Raw genomic sequence first — 19,889 nt, forward strand, 5'->3', positions numbered from 1 at the left:
TAGGGTAACTGGTTGGTACCCCATAGTTCTGGACAGAAGTACAGAATTTGGAGAAATGAAATCATCCACCATGACACAGTGAACGATCAGAAAGATGAAGAAGAAAAAAAATCAAACGGCGACCCATTTGCAAAAGGCAGGTCATAAGATAGCTTAGTAAATAGACCTCTATGTGGAACCAGATCAGATGTTCTGGAAATCAAAAGCGGCCAAACAACTTTTTCCGACTTGTATCCAAAGGTGGATATGGTGGTTAGATGATCTGCTGTGGAGAGAATAACAGAATCCATATTGCCAACAACATCATCAATGATTAAGTGGTGAGCCTCAAGTTAGTGAAGAAGTTCCAGTTTGAAAATAGAAATATATATATATATAGTGATGGACCCTTTTTGAAGGCGAAGGTATAGTGACAAGGTTGAAGTCGGGCTTTTTCCACTGAAGCGAATATCATCCCTGTTGGCGAAACATAACAAAAAGGGCTGGTTTTAGAAAGATCGATGCCTTTAGAGCACTGATACAATTTTCCCCTCTTATCTACCATTCATGCTGCTCCTACATGGTGAAATAATGATTCGATCATTAAGAATGTTGTTTGACCATTAGATATGTGAACCAGCCCAAAGTCCACAACAGCGTGTTTTATAATTGCTAAATTCTTTACCACCATCCCTTCCCTTTTAATAATGCACATCCAATAAATTTAGTTGAAGAAAACACACGATAGACATTCTTTAAAAGGATAAGGATTGATGTGTTAACAATCTGTAAATTGATCTTTGATTCTATAAAGTTTATTAATATTTTTGATTTGTCGAGAACGCCTTCCATTATAACTTGTAATCCTATGGAAAAATGATCTTAGATTTGACCACCTTTTCCATGAAGGAATGCCGAATGTTGGGCCTTCCGGTATTTAACATGCATCTTTCAGAATTCATTCTACAGATCTATAAATTAACAACAGACAGCACTCTATTAAACACTTTAATGACCGCATTCGTTGGAGTACGCAAAACTAGAAAACCCGGAGCTGTTACCGGGTGACTTGAAATGGGCAACTTTCCTTTGATTACCACACGTCAGAACTGATAACCTTGTGATAATATTCGGAGGTACATGAACAGTGTGAACTGAAAACATGCAAGACTGAGTTTCGCACACGAGCGGCCAATTGAAATAAATAAAACAGATAACAAACCAGGCACTATCTAAAGCAAGAAACTAGGTATGTCTCTTTTCTCAGGACAGTTTTCGGCAGTCGAGTACTCCATATCTGCACACAATAACTGTCATGTAGAAAGCTGGCCCATTTTCTTCTGTCGTCAGTGCATTCCTGAAGAAACTTCATGGGTAAACTAAATGATTCGCATAGCTGTGAATCATTTATTTATCAAGTTCTATAAATAACAGCATAGATTTTAAGTAATAATTATAATAATACTTATGTTCAAGAAACTTATTACAAGAAAATGGGGGGGATGAGGTAAGAACCGAATTTAATGAGAACCATACAGATACAATTCACATTTATGCCTGATCGCTTAGGTTTGTCAGAAATCCATTACGTTCCACGTTGAAATTATAGTTTTATCAATGAAATGTAAATAATTAAAATGTCTACTGGATATTACATACTTGCTTAATAGAGTAGTATAAAAGCACATTTTTTTCTTAGTACTTGGATGTTGGTTAAAAAAAAAGTTATATGCATTTGTGTCATTAACAAAATGTCACTGCTGATTATTCTCAGTAAGAGGAGAAATTAGCACCGAGTTCGAATCTTCCACTCAAAACCTTATATGCTGCTATAACCACTTATGTTGTTTCATTGTTGTTTCATCTATGAGAAATAAATTCCACTTTGCGAGCAGGCGCTAGGAACGAATTAACTCGTGAAGTCAGGAACTACCCATCTTTAAAGATAATATAAAGTATTTAATTTAAAAACGCGTTTTTATATTAAATCACCTGTTGGAATGGATAATACTACAGTGCTCGTGAGAAATATGGTGGCGACAGGGTTAGCCATACCGTTCCACTTCCGCGCGCAGTCATTGCTTGCTGGATAGTGGGAATCGGTCTGCGACTTCGTAGCGAGTGGTGAGATCTTGTGTTAAATTTGTCCTTCTTTTATCCCCAATTTATTAACGCCGTCAGCAAGCCCCAATAAAACTCAGAAACCATTAAATCTACTCTATACTATAAAATGATAAGCTGAAATTAGAAACGGATGTAGGCTGTAACGTTTTTGTCAAGTTATTTGAAATGTTTTGAAACTCAGGGGCTACCCTGAGTGTCGAGGCTTCAAAATTCGAGTCGTCGGAATTCAAGGAGAACCGGCCTACCAGTCCGTAACACGGGGGGAGCCCCCCTAGTAAGAAACGAAAACATCAGAAACAGGTAAACATCTGATCGGGAATGTTTCACTCTTTTTGTTAAAGAAAGGCTCTCAGAGAGAGAGTTTCCCAAAGCATCGGTAATGTCCAAGTTCCTGGCACTAAAAAGCAAATCACAAAAACGTTGTTTTGACTAGCTGTCTCTGCAAGATCTTGTGGGGTGGGGAATTATTAACTTTCGTCTTTGATGTTTTTAGAGAGTAATGGTTTTTTTTTTTTTTTTTTTTTTTCACAAAGCATAATCTTGCTTTTGAAAACATCGTTCAACATCATACCATCTCATTAGTCTGGAAATATCCATTAGAAATAATTTCTTTAAAAAAAAAATGCGCACTAGATATAAATTTTCATGAAGGACATGAAAGAAAGCGTATGACACAGCTTGGATATTCGGCATATTTGAAAGACTTATTCAACGTAGGTGTTAGAGGTAATCTCCCTCTTTTCATCAGAAAGTTCTAATTAATGTTTTCCATAGTTCGCCAGTCTTGTAATATAAGGATCATAGAAAAAACAGTTGTAGTAAATCACAGGCCAGCTCTATCTGACCGCTTGCAAATGGGTTCAGATTTTCACTACAGATCGTTGATGTATAGTCTTCTTTCTGACCTAGAGCAAACGATAATCCCAGTTTCGACAGAAACAAAATCGTATTCGATTAAAAAAAAAAAAAAAAAACATACTTGAGTTTGTGGAATAAGTGCCGGAGAATAATGGATATCATTCGCGGTCTGCCTTCCGCCTCTTGCAGTGCAAACCGATGTGCATTTCTCCGTCTCTACCGAGTACTTGTCCAATTAAGACTGGATTTTGTGTCTTATGTCTATGCTTATGCATCTCAGTGGTTAGATCCTATCGGCCATTAAGCAATTAGAATCAGGACTGGGACCACCGGTTCCTATTCTCTGTCGAAGCATATGAATCACAACTCTGGTTTCAACGACAACAATGGGCTTTGTAAAATGGATCCAAAATAAAATCCCTCTCAGATCCTCCTACGTGGACAATTATTTTTTTGTCTACTTTGGGAAGACGTATATCACACACGATAGATTGTCATACAAGTTCAAGATATTACTGTAAACGGTATTGCCCGAGTGCCTCCTAAGTTACTTGGCACAGGTGAATCGCATCATCCAGCTTCTCTTTGTACAGGTCAGGAAAACGTCTTCCCTCCACTCGACCAGCAATCAGCAACTCTTTCAAACACATACAGAGCAGATTGCGCCAAAATCTACACAGACGGTCCAGAATCATAGTCTAGTGCTGTTTAATCTTGGGGGGGGGGGGGGGGGTTGAGTAGACGATTTGAGAATACACACTACGCATTGCATACGAGCTATATGACTGAGCATCTGCCAATACATGATACCCGTTCTGGCCTGTCTCGAGCAAACGAAGTTGTGCCCAAGCACTACTTCGTTTGCCTTGCGTTTACAGCGACCAGGATTTCCGAGCGCTATAGAGTATTCCCACCTTATGTGACCGCTAATTCATAAGTAGCATAGAAATAGAAGACACGACACAACATAAATTTTTTTTTAAAAAAATGAATTTTAATTAGGAAAAGATTTTTTGAAATTTTTCTAGTGTTTTTTCCTTTTTCTTTTGGGAAGGGGGCATGGTCCCATTGGCGCACCCCCTTCCTGGGTGCGCCAATGCCGAGGTTGCATTACATCATATAAAAACGAAATGCTGTCAAAAGGTACATTACTTACATAGACTCATTAAGTTCTCTACAGGCTTTGAAAAGTCTGGTATCCCACTCATATCCAGTGATCTCTCTCGGATCAAACATCCCTTCCATCAAATCTGAAGGCATCGCTTAGACTTTTTCCTTTTTAAGATATTAATATCCGAGTGGCAGACATCATGAAATGTAGAGAATAACAATAAACTATACCAGATTAAGCCTTAAACTGTAGTAGTCCAATCTGTGCAGGGTTAGAAGAGAAAGTTCTTGCTTGGCTCTACATAGATCATGTTGTAAAGCACCGAATACCCAATCTACCACGATCGCAAATTAATAGCTGCTAATACTCTCTCTCTCCTAATAATCTTAGCTGCCTAAATAATAATTCTAAGTAAGTGTAATAAATACATAGTTACTACCACAGTCCTTCCTCTTGAAAGGTGATGATGTGCTTAGGTATGAATATTGTTCATTCTTTTTAATAGACTACATTCATTATTTTAATCATCATCATCATGCCTATCGAGGATTTAGGCCTAAAGTGGGTTGTTCCGGCCTCAGAAGTCATCGTTGAATCTCTTAAGAGGACGTCCTGGTTTTCTTTTTCCTAGTGGCTTGTTTTGGTAATCCTTCTGTTTTCATTCTTTCGACGTGTTCCATCCTTTTATGCTTATATTTTTTAATTTTGTTCATTACTGATTCCTGGTTTAATTCTTTCATAATTTCTTCGTTTCTTTTGTGATCAAATAGTATACTTTGATCAAATAGGGTATAGTTTTTCTCATGAACTTCATTTCTGCTGTTATTAATCTTTGTTTGTCTTTTTGTTTTATTGTCCATATTTCATTTCCATACAATAAGACTGGTAGGGCTAATATATTGTATACTTTTAGTCTGGTTTGTTTTTGAACTAGGTTTGGTTTAAATATAGAGTTAATTACACCTGTTATTTTTAAATATTTTGCAATTTTTATGTTTATATCTTTTTCATTTTCATATGTGATCATACATCCTAGGTAGTTAAATGAATTCACCTGTTCTAAAAGCTTGTTATCTGTTACTATTACTACAAATGCAAAAAAAAAAATTTCTCCCAAGCTCAGAAGAAACTACTAATAGTTTCTTTAAATGTGTGGCGGAGAGCGGTTTCGAAAATGATGTCAAGAGATACCCACTGAAAAACAAACAAAAATTATATAAATAGAATTTTTTTGAGAAGCTTAAATATTAGTTTTTCATATTAGTAGGCTTTAAACCTATTAATATGAAAAACAGCTAAAAATTCAGGTTATTGAATTTCATCTATCAAGTAATAGAAACTGGATTCTCTGTTCATGTACAATGAAGTACGTTTTTTTTTTTTTTTTTTAAATAAATTCGATCATTGGTTTCACCCAGAACAGACTGTTTTGAATGAAACTACCACACATCTGCTCTCTGGAATGGAGCACATTGTCTTGGAAAATTGTTGGAAACAAATGCTATAACATGGAATGCAGACTGTTTTCCGCCAGCGATGAAATTCGCTTAATTCACTCTGGAGTTCCTTAATGAAACTCACGTGCCCAAGAAAATATGCTGTTTATGGAATCGCTATAACTTTTTTTTTTGTTGTTGTTGTTCAAACTGATCACGTCGTGGAGATTTTATATATATTGGGCTATACTACCCACCAAGGTATTCACTTATACTGATAGTAAGCAATTTGTTCAGTGCATTCCCGAATCGATGCTATCTTTTCCAGGCTAGCATCGCTTTCTGATTTCTTATGTCACTTCACTAGTCTAAAGCACCTAACAAGGGAACATCAGTAATCGCACTTCATCCATTCACTTATAGATGTGCTGTGCTAGACCCTCATAGAATTCACTGGTCACAGTCCATTTATATACAGAAGTAGGGTTAGCCGGAAGAGATCTACATATTTATTGCTCCACTAAAAAAAAATTTTTTTAATTTTTTTAAAAATTTTAAAAATGCGTAGGCTCTTTTACGTATATTTTAACATATTTTTGATAATTATTTCTGCGAGTGTGAATTCACGTTAATACATAAAGGCACCCTAGTAATAACAGCTAGAGACAGCCTTCCGGTTGTTTACCTTTCCTAAACAGCGTGTCAAAATACTGTCGCATATATCGTATGGTAACATAAGGGACCAAGACTGGTTTTGTATGAGGCCATCCTTTATGACCTGCACTTCAAGCATACTTCACTTGGAGTGTCTTAAATCATCCCTCTCCTCCCAGCATCCCGACTGTCTACTGATCCTTATCAACTGTTTAAGCGCAGCGTGTCTGTCAGCTGGGATAGATGGAAGTAGCTGGTAATAGTTGCGTCCACACGTGCGAACATTTGTGTGCCTCACCCCGTCCTGCCTTGCCTCGCCCTCATACTAAATAACCCACGCACTTCTATGAGATATCCAGTATCAGAGAACACGAGATTTGCTCAGCGTAAGAAATGTGTTATATACTCCTCTGTTACAAACGATATTAACCTCGCTAGTCATTCTCTAAGCAGAAACAAGCCCTGTGTTGTATATGAATTTTCTAAACGTTTGTAAATTTCTGCACTTAAGAATTCTTTTCCGGACTGTTGTATCTTTGTAGGCTACACGTACTGTTAGTATGCGCGACAGAATTTTTTAATCGTAAAAAAAAATATGTACCTCTATATCATTAAATACGTGAATATTACTGTTTCTAATCAAAATAGGTTTATAATAAATGAGCTGTTATTAGCGATCATACGCCCTCGTTCTTTCAAACTCAAAAAATAAAAGTATACTTAAGAATAACACTTTCACTCCCAGTGAGATTGTTACAAGCTGATATCAAAACAAGATCAGTGCTATTTTTTATATGATGTTGAGAGGTTTCCACGACTTATTTTAAGTATTCCTTTTAAGAATCGGTGTCTTTATATAATTGATATAAGTATGACCTGTTTCCTCAGTTATTTGAAAAGGTGTAAAATATAAATCTTTAGTTTCACTATCATAGCTTCAAACATTAATGCCTTGAATTTATCCGGAAAAAATATGTGGCTGATAAATCTGAGCAAATTCTAATCGTCGTTTAAAATTAATTTCCCTTGCCTGGAGACGAAACGAACCCCCCCCCCCCCCAGGGATTACGTCTTGATTTCTGCTGAGATGTTAGCACTATTCGTATAATTGAAGTAGTTCTTAGATGTAAGCTTTTATCCTCCTTTTCAGTTTACTTTCCTCTCGATCATATACTTTATTAGTTAAGTCTCCACTCAAATTGATAATAGTTGCAAATTATTAATATCTCTACGTATTGAAAAGTCACAATAGCAAACTTGCATCATGTTTTCTTTGCCTGAAGTGAGCTATTGATTGTAATTGTGTCTATCAAGAATCCACTTATTTGGCATCCGGATGGTTCTCCAGGAAAATTATATAACCTACGCCAGTGTTTTTCAAACTGGGGTGCACGTTCCCTTGGGGGATGCAAAGCAATGATCAAGGTTTTTGTGTATTTTCGAGCACAACACCACCATGTACTTGATATTTTATCCACGTATATAGCATTAAAAACACTGTCTTTAATATACCAAATTAGAAATTTAAAAGTTCTAATTTTTAAAATGAATGCCTCTGTGTGCTGTTTTACTTTTAGTTTGGGTTGAAATATTAATTGTATACTATCAAAAAAAAAAAAAAAAAACTGCAAGAACATCGTAGTTTTACTAGAATAAAATACATGCTAATAAAATTATAGGTCAGCATTATTTTATAAGAAGTGTAGGAAAGCCGCAAAAATTTTTTGACAAAAAAAGGGGAGGTCACTTTAAAAAGTTTGAAAACCAGCTTAACTTTGTTACTAACCATCCAGTGCCTATTGGTGATCTAAGAATATCTTTTCCAATATCATATCAGATATATTTAGTAACTAGCTTTGTTACGCCAGTAATAGATTATAAATAAAGCTTTTGGCATATCTTTGTTCTCAAAAGTCTTAGCTCTGTGATATTGTTATTATGCTCTATTCTTCTAGTTTATTTTGCATTTTCACGCCCTGTTATTCTAATAGAAGGCCTCCGTAGCTCATTCGGTTTCGACGCAGCCCTTTAGTTGATTGACTTCGTTTTGAATCCCATCTAAGACACAAAGAACATTTATCAGGATGTTTCATTTGAGTTAGTCGGTCTCACATGCAGGAAGAAAGGTTTTCCTTCCGGAAAACTTTTTGGTCTTGCAACTATGCAAAAATGGCCAGAACACACACAAGAATATGTGTTTAAGCATAAAATGAATTGCCTTACTCTAAAATTATGGTTATGAAAGCCAATCTTGGCAGGTTCGTGGGACTTAAGGACCTGTAAATACTGCAGATGATTATTATTGTAGCGGTGCTTATTTTGTAACTTGGAAATCAGCCAAGCCTGGGACATTAGTGCGACGGCCTTAAACTGTTGTTCTCTTTCCTTCTATTCTGCCCTTCCAAAATAATGGAGAAATCCATATACCATCAGTTTCTGTTTGCGGATGAAATCCTCTCAGCCTGTCAACGGTCGTCATTATAAATTTATCCTTTGGCAATATACAGAGGCGATCTGATTGACGCCATATACCTTTGGAAAGGTGTCAATGGATTGAACAAATGCAGGCGGTTAATCTTTCTCTTAAAATTATCATGACATAAAAGTGTTTTTTTTTTTTTTTTTTTTTTTTAAGCAAGCTCCTGGCCCTCTTTTGAATTTTGTTGACAATTACAAAAGAAACAAAATGGGAAGCTGCTCTTTGGAACCGACTGCATTTGATCTTTAAGCTTTTTAGCTAATGCTGAGATGGTCTTCACTTGGCTGGGTTTAATTGATAAACTCTACATACACGTTGAATGATAAACGAAAAAAGCTAGAATAGCCGCCTCCTCCTCTATGTCACTCGTCAAATCAGTTAACTGTTTACAGTGTCAATGAATATTCCATCCACAGTAGCACTGCGTGTTTTTCACCATACTCTGTAAAGCTTTAGAAGAAGAAGAAAACTTAATGGTTCTGTCACAATATTATCTAAAGAAACTGTTGTATATAGGCTAGTAGCATTTCGAGTAAGTGTTCACTTCTGATCTAGTTTAATTTTCTTATTATTGTTTGCCTGCTGTTTTCCCTTTGTTTGAATGGTAACTGGAAAGATTGTTGGCTGTTGTTTCATTTATTCCATATGAATTAACATTACGTTCACACCTACACATAACTTCAGTTACTAGTCACTTACATTATAGGGGTAATCTGAGAGAGAAAGAGCATCATGGTTACCTCATCCACGGACGCAGGTCACGGTTCCAAGCTCCGGCACCCTGCCGTTACACATTTCCGTTCCTGATGCTCGTGGGAAAGGACAACAGTGACAAGTCTGTCTTAGTCCCTTGAGAAAACCCACATTCCCAGAAATTCTACAGGAAAAGCAAATTTTGCGTACTTCCGTGTACGAAGCACTGTCTCGAGGAGATGGAAGATTCTCACCGCATGTTTTTCTAGATTTTCTTTAGCATCCACATTTTATTAACGTCGCGTTTTGATGCTTTTGCCTATCTCATAGCTGACCTTCATAAAACTTTGTAAGCCATGACCAGCCATGCACCCTACCTGCCGTTGTGTCAACACTAAACAAACTTCCTGACTTAATTACATTTAAGTGTGTTCATTCGGTCATCACTCAAGCAATTTTCTCATTGAAGTTGCTTAATCGCGTGAAACAGACTCAGTTTGTAGTTTCTTGACTACAGTTAATTTGGCTATTTATGTATTTTGAACACTTTTTATCAAACCATGTTTAGGAATTACCCATTCATAGTTTTATATATTCTTGATATAATCACATACTATCGGGGGGGGGAGATTATCAGGAAGAGTGCTAATATATATATATATATATATATATATATATAGTACATTGGTTACTGTATTCTAGTGATTGGTTACAGTGACAGTAGAGTTGATGCAGTACCGTTGGATTGGGTGTTCTTAGTGCAGGCTGATGAAATTTAGATACTGGGAAGCATAATGGAGTTCAACTTATGAAAATTAGAAGTATGAAGGGAGAGGAGGAAGAGTTCTAAACAAGAAGATTTGGGATTCAAATGAGAAAGGGGTAAAGAAGGTTTATTTAGTTAACAAACAACTTTTCTTTCTATATCTTGACCAAGGAATAAATAAAAGAACAGTTTATGTGCTGCCTATAGTATGAAAGAGGCTCCTTGTTTAAAAGACAGAGAGAAAGAAAAATTATGTGTGTGGGGGAGTGTGTCGTTGTGCCATTTTGAAGGTGCTTCAAATAATGCCATCACCATTCCGGAGCTGACTTTAAGAGACGCTTAATATTAATGGATGATTGCTCTTTACTGATGTTTTATGGATTACATAAGGATCTTGTGTATACGCACACTCGCGATGTATGTTGAAATAATTAATTTTGATGCTCAAAATCAACTGGAGACAACATTATTCACTGATGGATATTTGGGAGTATAAAAAGAGGCTAAAAAATTCGATAGTTCGATGTGGAAACGCAACTAAGAATAGAGAAAGTGTAAGGGTTCTGATGTGCACTGACTATGCAGAGCTGCACAGTTTCGGGTTCTGGATAAGGACGGCAACATATAAGCCAAAGACCAATCATTTAGTCAGCGGTGCAGACTTCTGATGCAAAGGCATCGTGACTGATTCGTCAATCTTTGCAGGTTCCGTGGTTTGGAGCCGTGAATCAATGTATACTCTATCACAGTAACATGAACGAGCGTGGCGCATGCTTCAGTTTGGTAGTGGAGGCTTATAGTCTGGAACTGTCTTCTGGTATCGACTTGGACTTTTGGAGATCCCGGAAGGAGGAACGCCAGTGGATATGCAATGATTCTGGATAAGGCAGTTCCTTCTCCTTATCCAGAATGGTTATATATCTGTCGGTGTTAGATTTGTTGTATAAAACTATCACAATATACCTGTCTCTTTCAACCTGGCAAGACTGTAGGTGCCATTGTGACTTGTAAAGAAAATTATATGGATAAAATTCGACTAGTCTTCAAAAGTCTGTTTCAACTTTAAAACACCTTTGAGACAATGTCGTTGATTGTCGATCGGACTAGTGCGTCGTTCAACAAACGAATATGGACTGGTAGTCATATTAAAGAAAGGCTCGGCCAAAAAATATGATTGATTAATATTATCACTGACTGGGGGAGGATAGACTCAATGAAAGGTGTAAGTGTGATCAGTGCCTAAGAAGTTTAGATTTTAATGAATTTATAGTGCTCGCCTTATACTTATTTCAACATATTGTAGTCAACAGGCGAGAGAGGTTGCAATATGATATAAGCACCATACGTGAGCAGAGTTGAGAAAGAGACCTGTTTATTTAATTTTTTTTTAATTGATTGGAAAATAACAAAAAAGAACCATTGTTCTCTTTGAATATCTTAAGATTTTAGTCTTTTAGGAGCACTTAGTGAGTGAGGAAGGCCGTTCCAGAAAAAGCAATAGACGGAATGAAAGAAAAAAAGTAGGTTCGGTGGATTCGTTGGAGTACGAACGGAAATTGAGAAGCTCAGTTTCTGATCTGATTGCAGGCTTAGAGTAATGGGTTCATTCATCCAGTTCAATAAAAATAAAGAAATATAAAAAACAACACTCATGGGAGTGCTGAAGAGCAGAGTTGGCTTCTGTTGTTTTGAATTTGAATTAATCGAATTATTCTCTTCGAGTAGTATCACGAATTTTTAGGGAGGTTGGGTGGATTTGTTGTGTCAATCAGCTGGGTAGGTGAGAAGTAACGTCTTCAGCAGATAAGAATGCTGATGGCTTTGGTGGCTGAGGAAGGAAAGCATGTGATGCTTTTGTGTCAGAAAAAGACAAGATAAATGTCAGCACAAAAAAGAAAGATCTCTTCTTTGAGGAAGTAGGTCTTATTGAAAGTAACGGAGATGAATTGAGATTGTTTTTAAGGACGAGAGAACTATGTTTTGGCAACATCGAAGATGAATTAGTTCTCAGCAAACGAAGAATGGCATGGAGATCAGTATTTAAGACATTGATTCTAAATATTTTGTAGTTCCGTGCCTCCTCCTACTCATTTAACAACGTTTATCAAATGAGTAAGAGAAATCGAATCAGTGAAGTAAGATCAGCCTCCGTAGCTCAGTCGGTATAGACGAAGCCCTTTCATCGGAAAGATCTGGGTTCGATTCCCATCCAAGCCATGAGGAATCTTTATTTGGTCTCTTTCGACTAAAGGTGAGTTAGCCGGTCTCATACGGAGGGGGGGGTTCCCACCCGGAAACTTGGGGTTTTCGTCTCCCAGAACAGGCAAACCGGCCCCGTGAACACACGCATCTACAGACATAGGGCCAACCACCTTATCCTCGATGCGGTCGCCGTTTCAAATCGTAACAGGCCACTAGGCCTAATATACGTATAAGGAGGAGAAAGAGCCGAGCACTGAGGGAACCGGGTATTTAGTTACGTGGAATGATAGATGGTAGGTGATATTCATTGCAGTAGGAAGGACACCACTCTGTCTATTAGGCGGCGATTTTGGATTATTAAATCCTTCGCCCACCAAGGTCGGTTAGATAATCCGTTTTCATCTTGTTTTGTGGGTGTCCATTTAAAAAAAAAAATCAGAAATTTGTTACGTAGTTTTCTCGCCATAGCCAAATAAAAAACTTGAAAATATAAAGAGCGACACGTTTATCCAGTTCTTGTCTGTAAGCAGGCACATAGGCTAAAAGATCTGCTGTGAATAGAATGAGTGAATTCATACTGATAGCGAATAATTTAGCCTCTGGGTGATGGTAGTGGTGTCATAATTGACAGTTAATGCGCTTCATAATTCTAAAAATATTCATGTGAGGGTGATTGTTCGATAATTATCAAAGTTGTCCTTTTGTTGAAATGGGCTTGGTGTTGTTTGGTATTGCAGACGAAACAGTTACTGCTCCAAGCGTATTATGTCAGTTAATTGCGTTTTTGGCCGGTTTGGCTGCTCTTGCTGGATGGAAAACTATTTCTGTCGTTTGTCGCTAAGTTTGTTTTGACTGTATGGATTTTTCATCTGAAGATGAGTTAGTCGTTCTCATATGGAGATAAAAGGCCTTTTCCATCAAACAAAAGTCAAATGCCCAGAAAAACGCACGCAGTTTACTTATCAAAATACACTGGCTCATAACTTTCGTTGTCAATTCCAAACAGCAATCCAGCGAATATTCCAAATATCATCAACACTTATTTAAAATATTTTAGATAATATATAAAATATTTTAGATAATATATAAAATATAGACATCAAGAATGAAATTCTTGATGTCTGTCTTCCGTTTTTTTTTTTTTTTCGTCATCTTATTTTTTTACTTAATTTTAGCGGTTAATATGTCGCTCAGTTTTGTTTGTATATCTGATTTTGACGATTACACACACACACATATATATATATATATATAAAGTCGTCTTCATAGTCCAGATCTTTCAACTGTGATGTGAATTTTATTCCTCTCCTTACAATTTTTTTTTAACATTTTTCATAATCCATGTAGTGACGGTGTTGATGTTAAATTGAATATTATTGGCCTGCCACTTTTAGTGGATAGAGAGAGAAATTCTACAGGATACAGTCCTGCCAAATTCCACGAGTTAAATCCACTTAATGAAGGAACTAGAACATTTGGGGGACGGACGAAAAATGCTCAGAAAAGCTTCGTTTCTTCTTTTCCTAATATATTTGTACCAGTCTCATCGTTTAACTATTTCTACAAAATTTGGAATGTACTTGTTTCAGACGCTGCCGAAATTCTAACAAATTCAGACTAGTCGTACAAAAATGGAGGGGAAGGGTCGCTTCCTCATCTCATCTCTTTGGATTACATCAGTGAACTGTTTTCGAGAAAATATGGAATGTAGTTGTTTTTACTTTGCTTAAGCTCTCGTAGCAGTTTCCGTCGGATGCAGTTGGACCAAAATGGAGACCAAAGTTGTCAAGGATGGAGAGAAAATAAGCAAAATGCCACCGAACGCTAACCACAGATCATAGCCTTCAAGTGATTTCGATCCCAGGATAGTTTTTACTAAAATAAGAATCAGATATTAAGATGGCTGGAGATTGGTTGCACATTTGAAGCACCCACTGACATTTGTGTTTTAATTATTGAGAATGTTAATTTCCCTATGAAATACAAGCAGTATCACCATAGTGACAGAAACAACCACCACTGAAGTAAATGTCAGTAAAGCTGCCCCTTCTAAAACTGCCGGCTCGCTTAAAAATAAAAAAATAAATAAAATTCGAGATTATACATTAATGTTCATTATGTAAAGGGAATGATAATGGAATGGATGAAGAAATGATATCGACATAAAATTAGGTTTTCAAAGAATCAAATACTTTGTATATATAGGTATCCCTTGCTTAATGCGGGATTTGATTAACGCAGCGAAATTAATTGCGACAATCCCTTTATATACGCTGCAAGAATTTTAATTAACGCACATTTAAATTTCGCACGCAAAATCATGCAAGCCTCGAGGAGTGTTTCCTGGCCGAGAAAAAGAAAGGCGTAAGCATGATGACGTTGATGATAACGCACTTGGTCATCCAAACTCTCTTAATAATCTGTGTGAGAATGTGAAAGTTTTATTCTTTCCACCAAATACGACATCATTGGACTTGGGCGTCATTGCAACTTTCAAAGGCAGTAGAAACAACAACGGGAGAAAATGCGATTACGCTCCAAGAATTTTGGAAAAATTTTAACATTAAACACGCAATTGAAAACATTCATGACTCGGGAGAGCAAGTGTCTTCTAGCTGCATGAGAGCTGTTTGGAAAAGAAAAAACCTTTTGTAGAATGCGGTAATGACTTAGGTGGTTTTCAAAATCCTGTGAACAACGTGGTTGAAGAAAACATTGCAATTGGTGAAGACCTTGATTTTGATGATGCAGAAGATGTTAAAGAATTATCGGATTCAAAAGATTTCAGGGACAACGATATTGAAATTGAACAACAACAACGCGCATATGAAGACAACGAACAAATGGAATGTGAAGATAAGGTTTCAAAGGAGATACCAGTAAAGAACTGGATGGAATATTTCGCAGTTTAGAATAGCTTAAGCAGCAAGTAATGGATATGGATCCAGATGTTAATCGAAGAATGCTTGTTTGCCGAGGTCTAGAGAGTCATTTTGGCATTTACTTTGCATTACAAGACAGTCCTCACGGCTTACGACAAATAAATGTCTTGTGTTGGCCTAATCTGTCTTTTATCTGAATTGATTCTGCTCCTAATGTATCACTTCTATCTCCTTAATTAAAATGATGATGGAAGGTCTTGTGTTTATCCAGTTTAACGTGACGCCAACGCTGAACAAAATAAGTAGCAGTCGTTTTTCACTTGAAACTGCATTCAGGAAATACTACATGCTCTCTAATTATGTAGTTTCTGTTATGTTACCTTTATTTATTTATTTTTTATGAAGCCGACAAGGGATTAAAAAAAAATATTACACAGTGCATACAATTCTGTAAATGGGGAATTAATTATAAGCCCGATGTTAATGCTTTTTAACAGAATATGCCCATGCGCTGGTTAATGGCAATGCTTGTGGAATGTCTGTCCTGTTATTATCATGTCAGGTAAATACAGTGCGAGACTTTTGAACGTAACATCACGTCAAGGAGGCCAGTCGTAACGCCTCATAGTTATGTGAAGAACTCATCTCTGGCCATAGCAGTTGGACTTGAAATGTGGTATCCTGTAATTTTCGTCCAGTCATTAGCTATTCCAGCACTGCAGGACTCTATTCCGTTTTTTTGTCATTTTATTCCCCATTTTCCTCCCCCCAAGAAATATGCCTCGTTCAGAAAAATTTTCTAAAGACAACTTGGGAACGGAAGTGTTGAATGAGATTCCTGTGGAGATGACGCTGTAGATAATTATTATTCTGTTCCTGACGAAGTCGTTCGCGTGAAAAAGACGTGCACAAAATGGAGGAGGAGATAGAGAGAATGGGGAAAGGGGTAGGTAGGAAGTATTAAAAACGGAAATTGTGTACGTGTGTGTGTCCGCTTTCGTATTTTTCTTGTTCAAGATGTTATACTTTCTTTGTTTGACAGCTAGGAAATAATCGAATATTATTCATGAGATAAATTAATACAGGATTTGAAATCTCAAGCAATACTGATTCCATTACTTGCGTTTTGATAATTGCATTCTATAAATCTATTCATTCTCATACTAGGTCATAACGATGGGATTCTTCTAGAATCCCATTGTTATGATGGGATTCTTCTAGACTTGTTTTACCTGCTGCACAATTTCATATAAATCATTCTATGGATGACAAGCATGATTTTTCGGATTGATTTCGACTAAAATATAAATAGAATAATTTTATTTTATGCTTTTAAATTTTGATCTCTGTTTTGTTTTATCTGCCCGATATGAAAACTTGCACCGTTGGACCTTCTACCGTCAAAATTTGCACTTCCTGTATGGACAGTGAGAAGAGCTGGACTATTCTGGGAAGTTTTAAGAAAAAGCTATATCAGAAAAATATAAAAACTAAGTTTGCTAACGTATACTCTTCCATAGTGGCATTAGGACCGTTTTTAGTTTCGCAAAACCTAACTCTCAACCGTTTCAAATGTATTGAATATAAATGTAAAATACAGTTATCGCCCAGCCTAAAGGCATTAAATCATTAAAATAGAGAAAACTGTCTGGATGAAATAATGTAAGTAGATATCGAGTCACTTTGGCGCCTTTCAAAGAAAAAGCTAAGACTTCAGATAGTGCAACTCCAGATGGTAGATGAGTTTGATGTCCCACTTGTAATACCAGCGCTTTACTTATTGCCAATCTGACGTGGCTAACAAACATGTTTGTACGGATTCCATATTTAGAATCCCTGATTACTCCCCCCCCCTCCCCATTTCTTTCAGCATGTAATATTAATGATGCTTTTAAGCATAACATAGTAAGGGACGACATTTGTTCTCTTCTAGGATACATCTCTAAAACGGTTATTCTGTAGACCACTCGCTAGGTAGTATACGTACTTGAAGTGAATAATGGTAGTGCTTTAGAAGGTTTCTAGCGTAGGTACTGAATGATTTGAATGATTTTGTACACTGTTCTGCCAATGTCACTGAGGTAGCCCGAGTAATAGTATGTGATAATCACTAGTAAGGCTACGATTTGTAATATTTAAGCAGTCAGTGCTTCATTAAAAATATCCATTTCCATTCTCACTGACGTTCATTCCGTCTCCAACATGATAATCGTCACCCTTTTCCTAAATTCTGATTCTTTGGTTTTCTTCCTGAAAGCGGAACTTGTATTTTGTTTTCCCTTCTTTAAAGGTTAATTTTTGTCAATCCAACCTCCCAGGAAAGTTGGATTGACAAAATGACCTGGCCACAAAGACATCTTCCTTTTGGAGAATTTAATGTTCATTATTCCAGCTGGTTTTTCATATGCTGGATGCAACTCATCCATCATATGAAAATGCTCAGGCATATACTGTCGCCAGTGATCTGACATGTTCACATCTTTACGAGACTACAGATAATTGTAATCAATCACCGAATACTCATATCTCTCCTTTACCAGTGGATCTTCTAAGCATAATGTGGATGTTATTAGTCTTGTGTGCAGTTCAGACCTCGACCTGTGTTAATTTCTTCTCTCACATTGCAACACTCACGCAGCTATTCTCATGCAAGTGTTATTCGCATTATAAGCATGCGAAGTAAAACTGTGCGTCATTTCCTTGATTGTTTTAAGTCTTCTGATTCGAATGGTGAAATGAACGCATCGTTCAAATAATTTGCATGACTATGGAAACATTACATTCCCCATCTTACTTAAAATTTTCATCCCTATCTAACTCTTGTTTCTGCAGTAAGTGTACAGAGGCTATTCAAGAGAAGAAACGAATCGAACAGATCGTACTGGACTTTCATCAAAATCTCCATCTTTTATTGCTTGTCAGCAGCCCGCAGGACGCTTGCATCATGTATGAATGACTGTCAGGGATTGGATAAAAGTTGAATCCGTAGTTTTCGTAAAAGTACACAGGACTTTTACAATCACTATGGATTCTAACTTTTATCCAACCCTACTTCTATTTCTTTTGCATGAGTGTGTGTCCAATTTTTTTTTTTTTTTTCTTAATTTGAGCGTCTTAGTTAAGGGCGAACTTGAATTGTTTGAATTTGCCATGTTGCAACTTCAGTATGTGATCTGATGGTCTAAAACTGGAGTATTTTTGTAAGTGCTTGCCGAAATTCTCTTCACTATGCTTACTCGCACACACAAATACAATGTAAAGATAATTTGTTTTGTTCAGCCAACGGTAATTCGGAGTATATTTTTGACACAAAAACTCCCCTCTTCCCGAAACCAGTTTTCTTGAAAGTCTTTGAAGCATATCGTCACTTTTAAAAGTTGGGGTTCCGTTAAAGTACGTTACACTAAACGTTTTCCCATTAAGTATTGTGTGAGAGAAAAAGTTTACGTTACGATTGAGAGAATTTTAACCGTCTTGTCTGCGTCGCTGGGAAAAAAAAAAAAAAAAAAAAAAAAAAAAAATGGAGAAGAAAGCTCAACTTAACGTTTCCTGAAAATTGCAGAACAGAGAAGAATTGCGAAATTATGACGAAAACTTCCTACATAGAAAGAATACTTCGAAAGAGCCGAAAATTTAAATTGATTTTTACTGTGTGAACGGGCAAGGTCTCGACAAGAGTTACATGCTATTAATGAGGCAAGCATCATTCAACTCAATCCTTCGCCAGTTTTTTTATTATTATTATTATTATTCCTCCTGTGAAATATTCTATTTTATACAAAACAGTCTATAAATTCCTCTCGTCCGTGATGAGATTTGAATCGAAATATTTTCAATCTGTGTATATGTGGCAATCACGTACACACCAACACGTTTCTTCTCCAGCTTTACCAAGAAAGCAACATCCACAAACTTGGAGGTCAATAGAAATGCTTTTGCAGTGTTCACACATTAATCATACTCAAGAAATAAAATTTCTGAATCAAGTTTTGTATTGTGTTTAATAAAGTAGCTTCTTAAAGAATAATGATCGAATCTTTAAATACATTTTAGAATACTATTTTTCATGCTGCTAAGTAACAGGGGACTTTTTAGGAGACAGTACAAGATATTGAGATAATTTAATTTTGCTATTTTTAGGTGGTTGACATCGATCCGTTCTGGGTGCCAAGCACTGAAGAGGAATACTTGCACTTTGGAGAGAAAGCAGACACCGAAAACCGTGCTCGCAAATACATGAATTCCGTTCGAAGAAGGAAAGGTCTTCCTGTCGATGAGAAGATTGTTGAGCATGCAGAAAAACAGCGCACTTTGACAAGAAATAAGTAACTGTTTAAAACTGCCATCGATTGTAAAACTGCCGCCATATTGACGTAACGCTCCTGGTTTTGCCTCATCTGGGGATCAGTCTTGTATAGCTTTGCCTTGTATAGTAGAGGAGAATAAATTTTGTAGTATATATTTAAATAAATTAACTAAAAGGCACTCTTAAACTATATGACTTGCATGTCATTGACGTGTTCTTGAAATAGCCTGGGGAAAAAAGTTATTTTCTTTTTCTTTTCTTTTTTTTATTTATTACTATTATTTATTTATTTATTGAAAATTTAGTATTTATTTATTTATTTGAAAATTAACAGAACTAATAGATTCCTAAACATTCTGAAACATTGGATCTTATTTCAGATATCGGTTTTGATGACGT

The 19,889-nt window shown here is 36.5% G+C and overlaps 1 protein-coding gene across 1 annotated transcript in view; it reads left to right on the forward strand.

Moving 5' to 3' along the window:
- Positions 1-19,677, forward strand: part of LOC150098172 (elongation factor-like GTPase 1) — a 451,514-nt gene extending 431,837 nt beyond the window's left edge. The window contains exon 23 of the mRNA XM_090406579.1: positions 19,325-19,677. Coding sequence (XP_090262705.1) covers positions 19,325-19,513 — 189 coding nt within the window. The 3' untranslated portion in view covers positions 19,514-19,677. The remainder of the gene's footprint in view (positions 1-19,324) is intronic.
- The last annotated feature ends 212 nt before the right edge of the window (positions 19,678-19,889 follow it).

The sequence above is a fragment of the Typopeltis vanoorti genome, chromosome 16, assembly GCF_054136105.1.
Source record: "Typopeltis vanoorti isolate ZY-2024b chromosome 16, IOZ_Tvanoo_1.0, whole genome shotgun sequence".
Classification (NCBI taxonomy): Eukaryota; Metazoa; Arthropoda; class Arachnida; order Uropygi; family Thelyphonidae; genus Typopeltis; species Typopeltis vanoorti.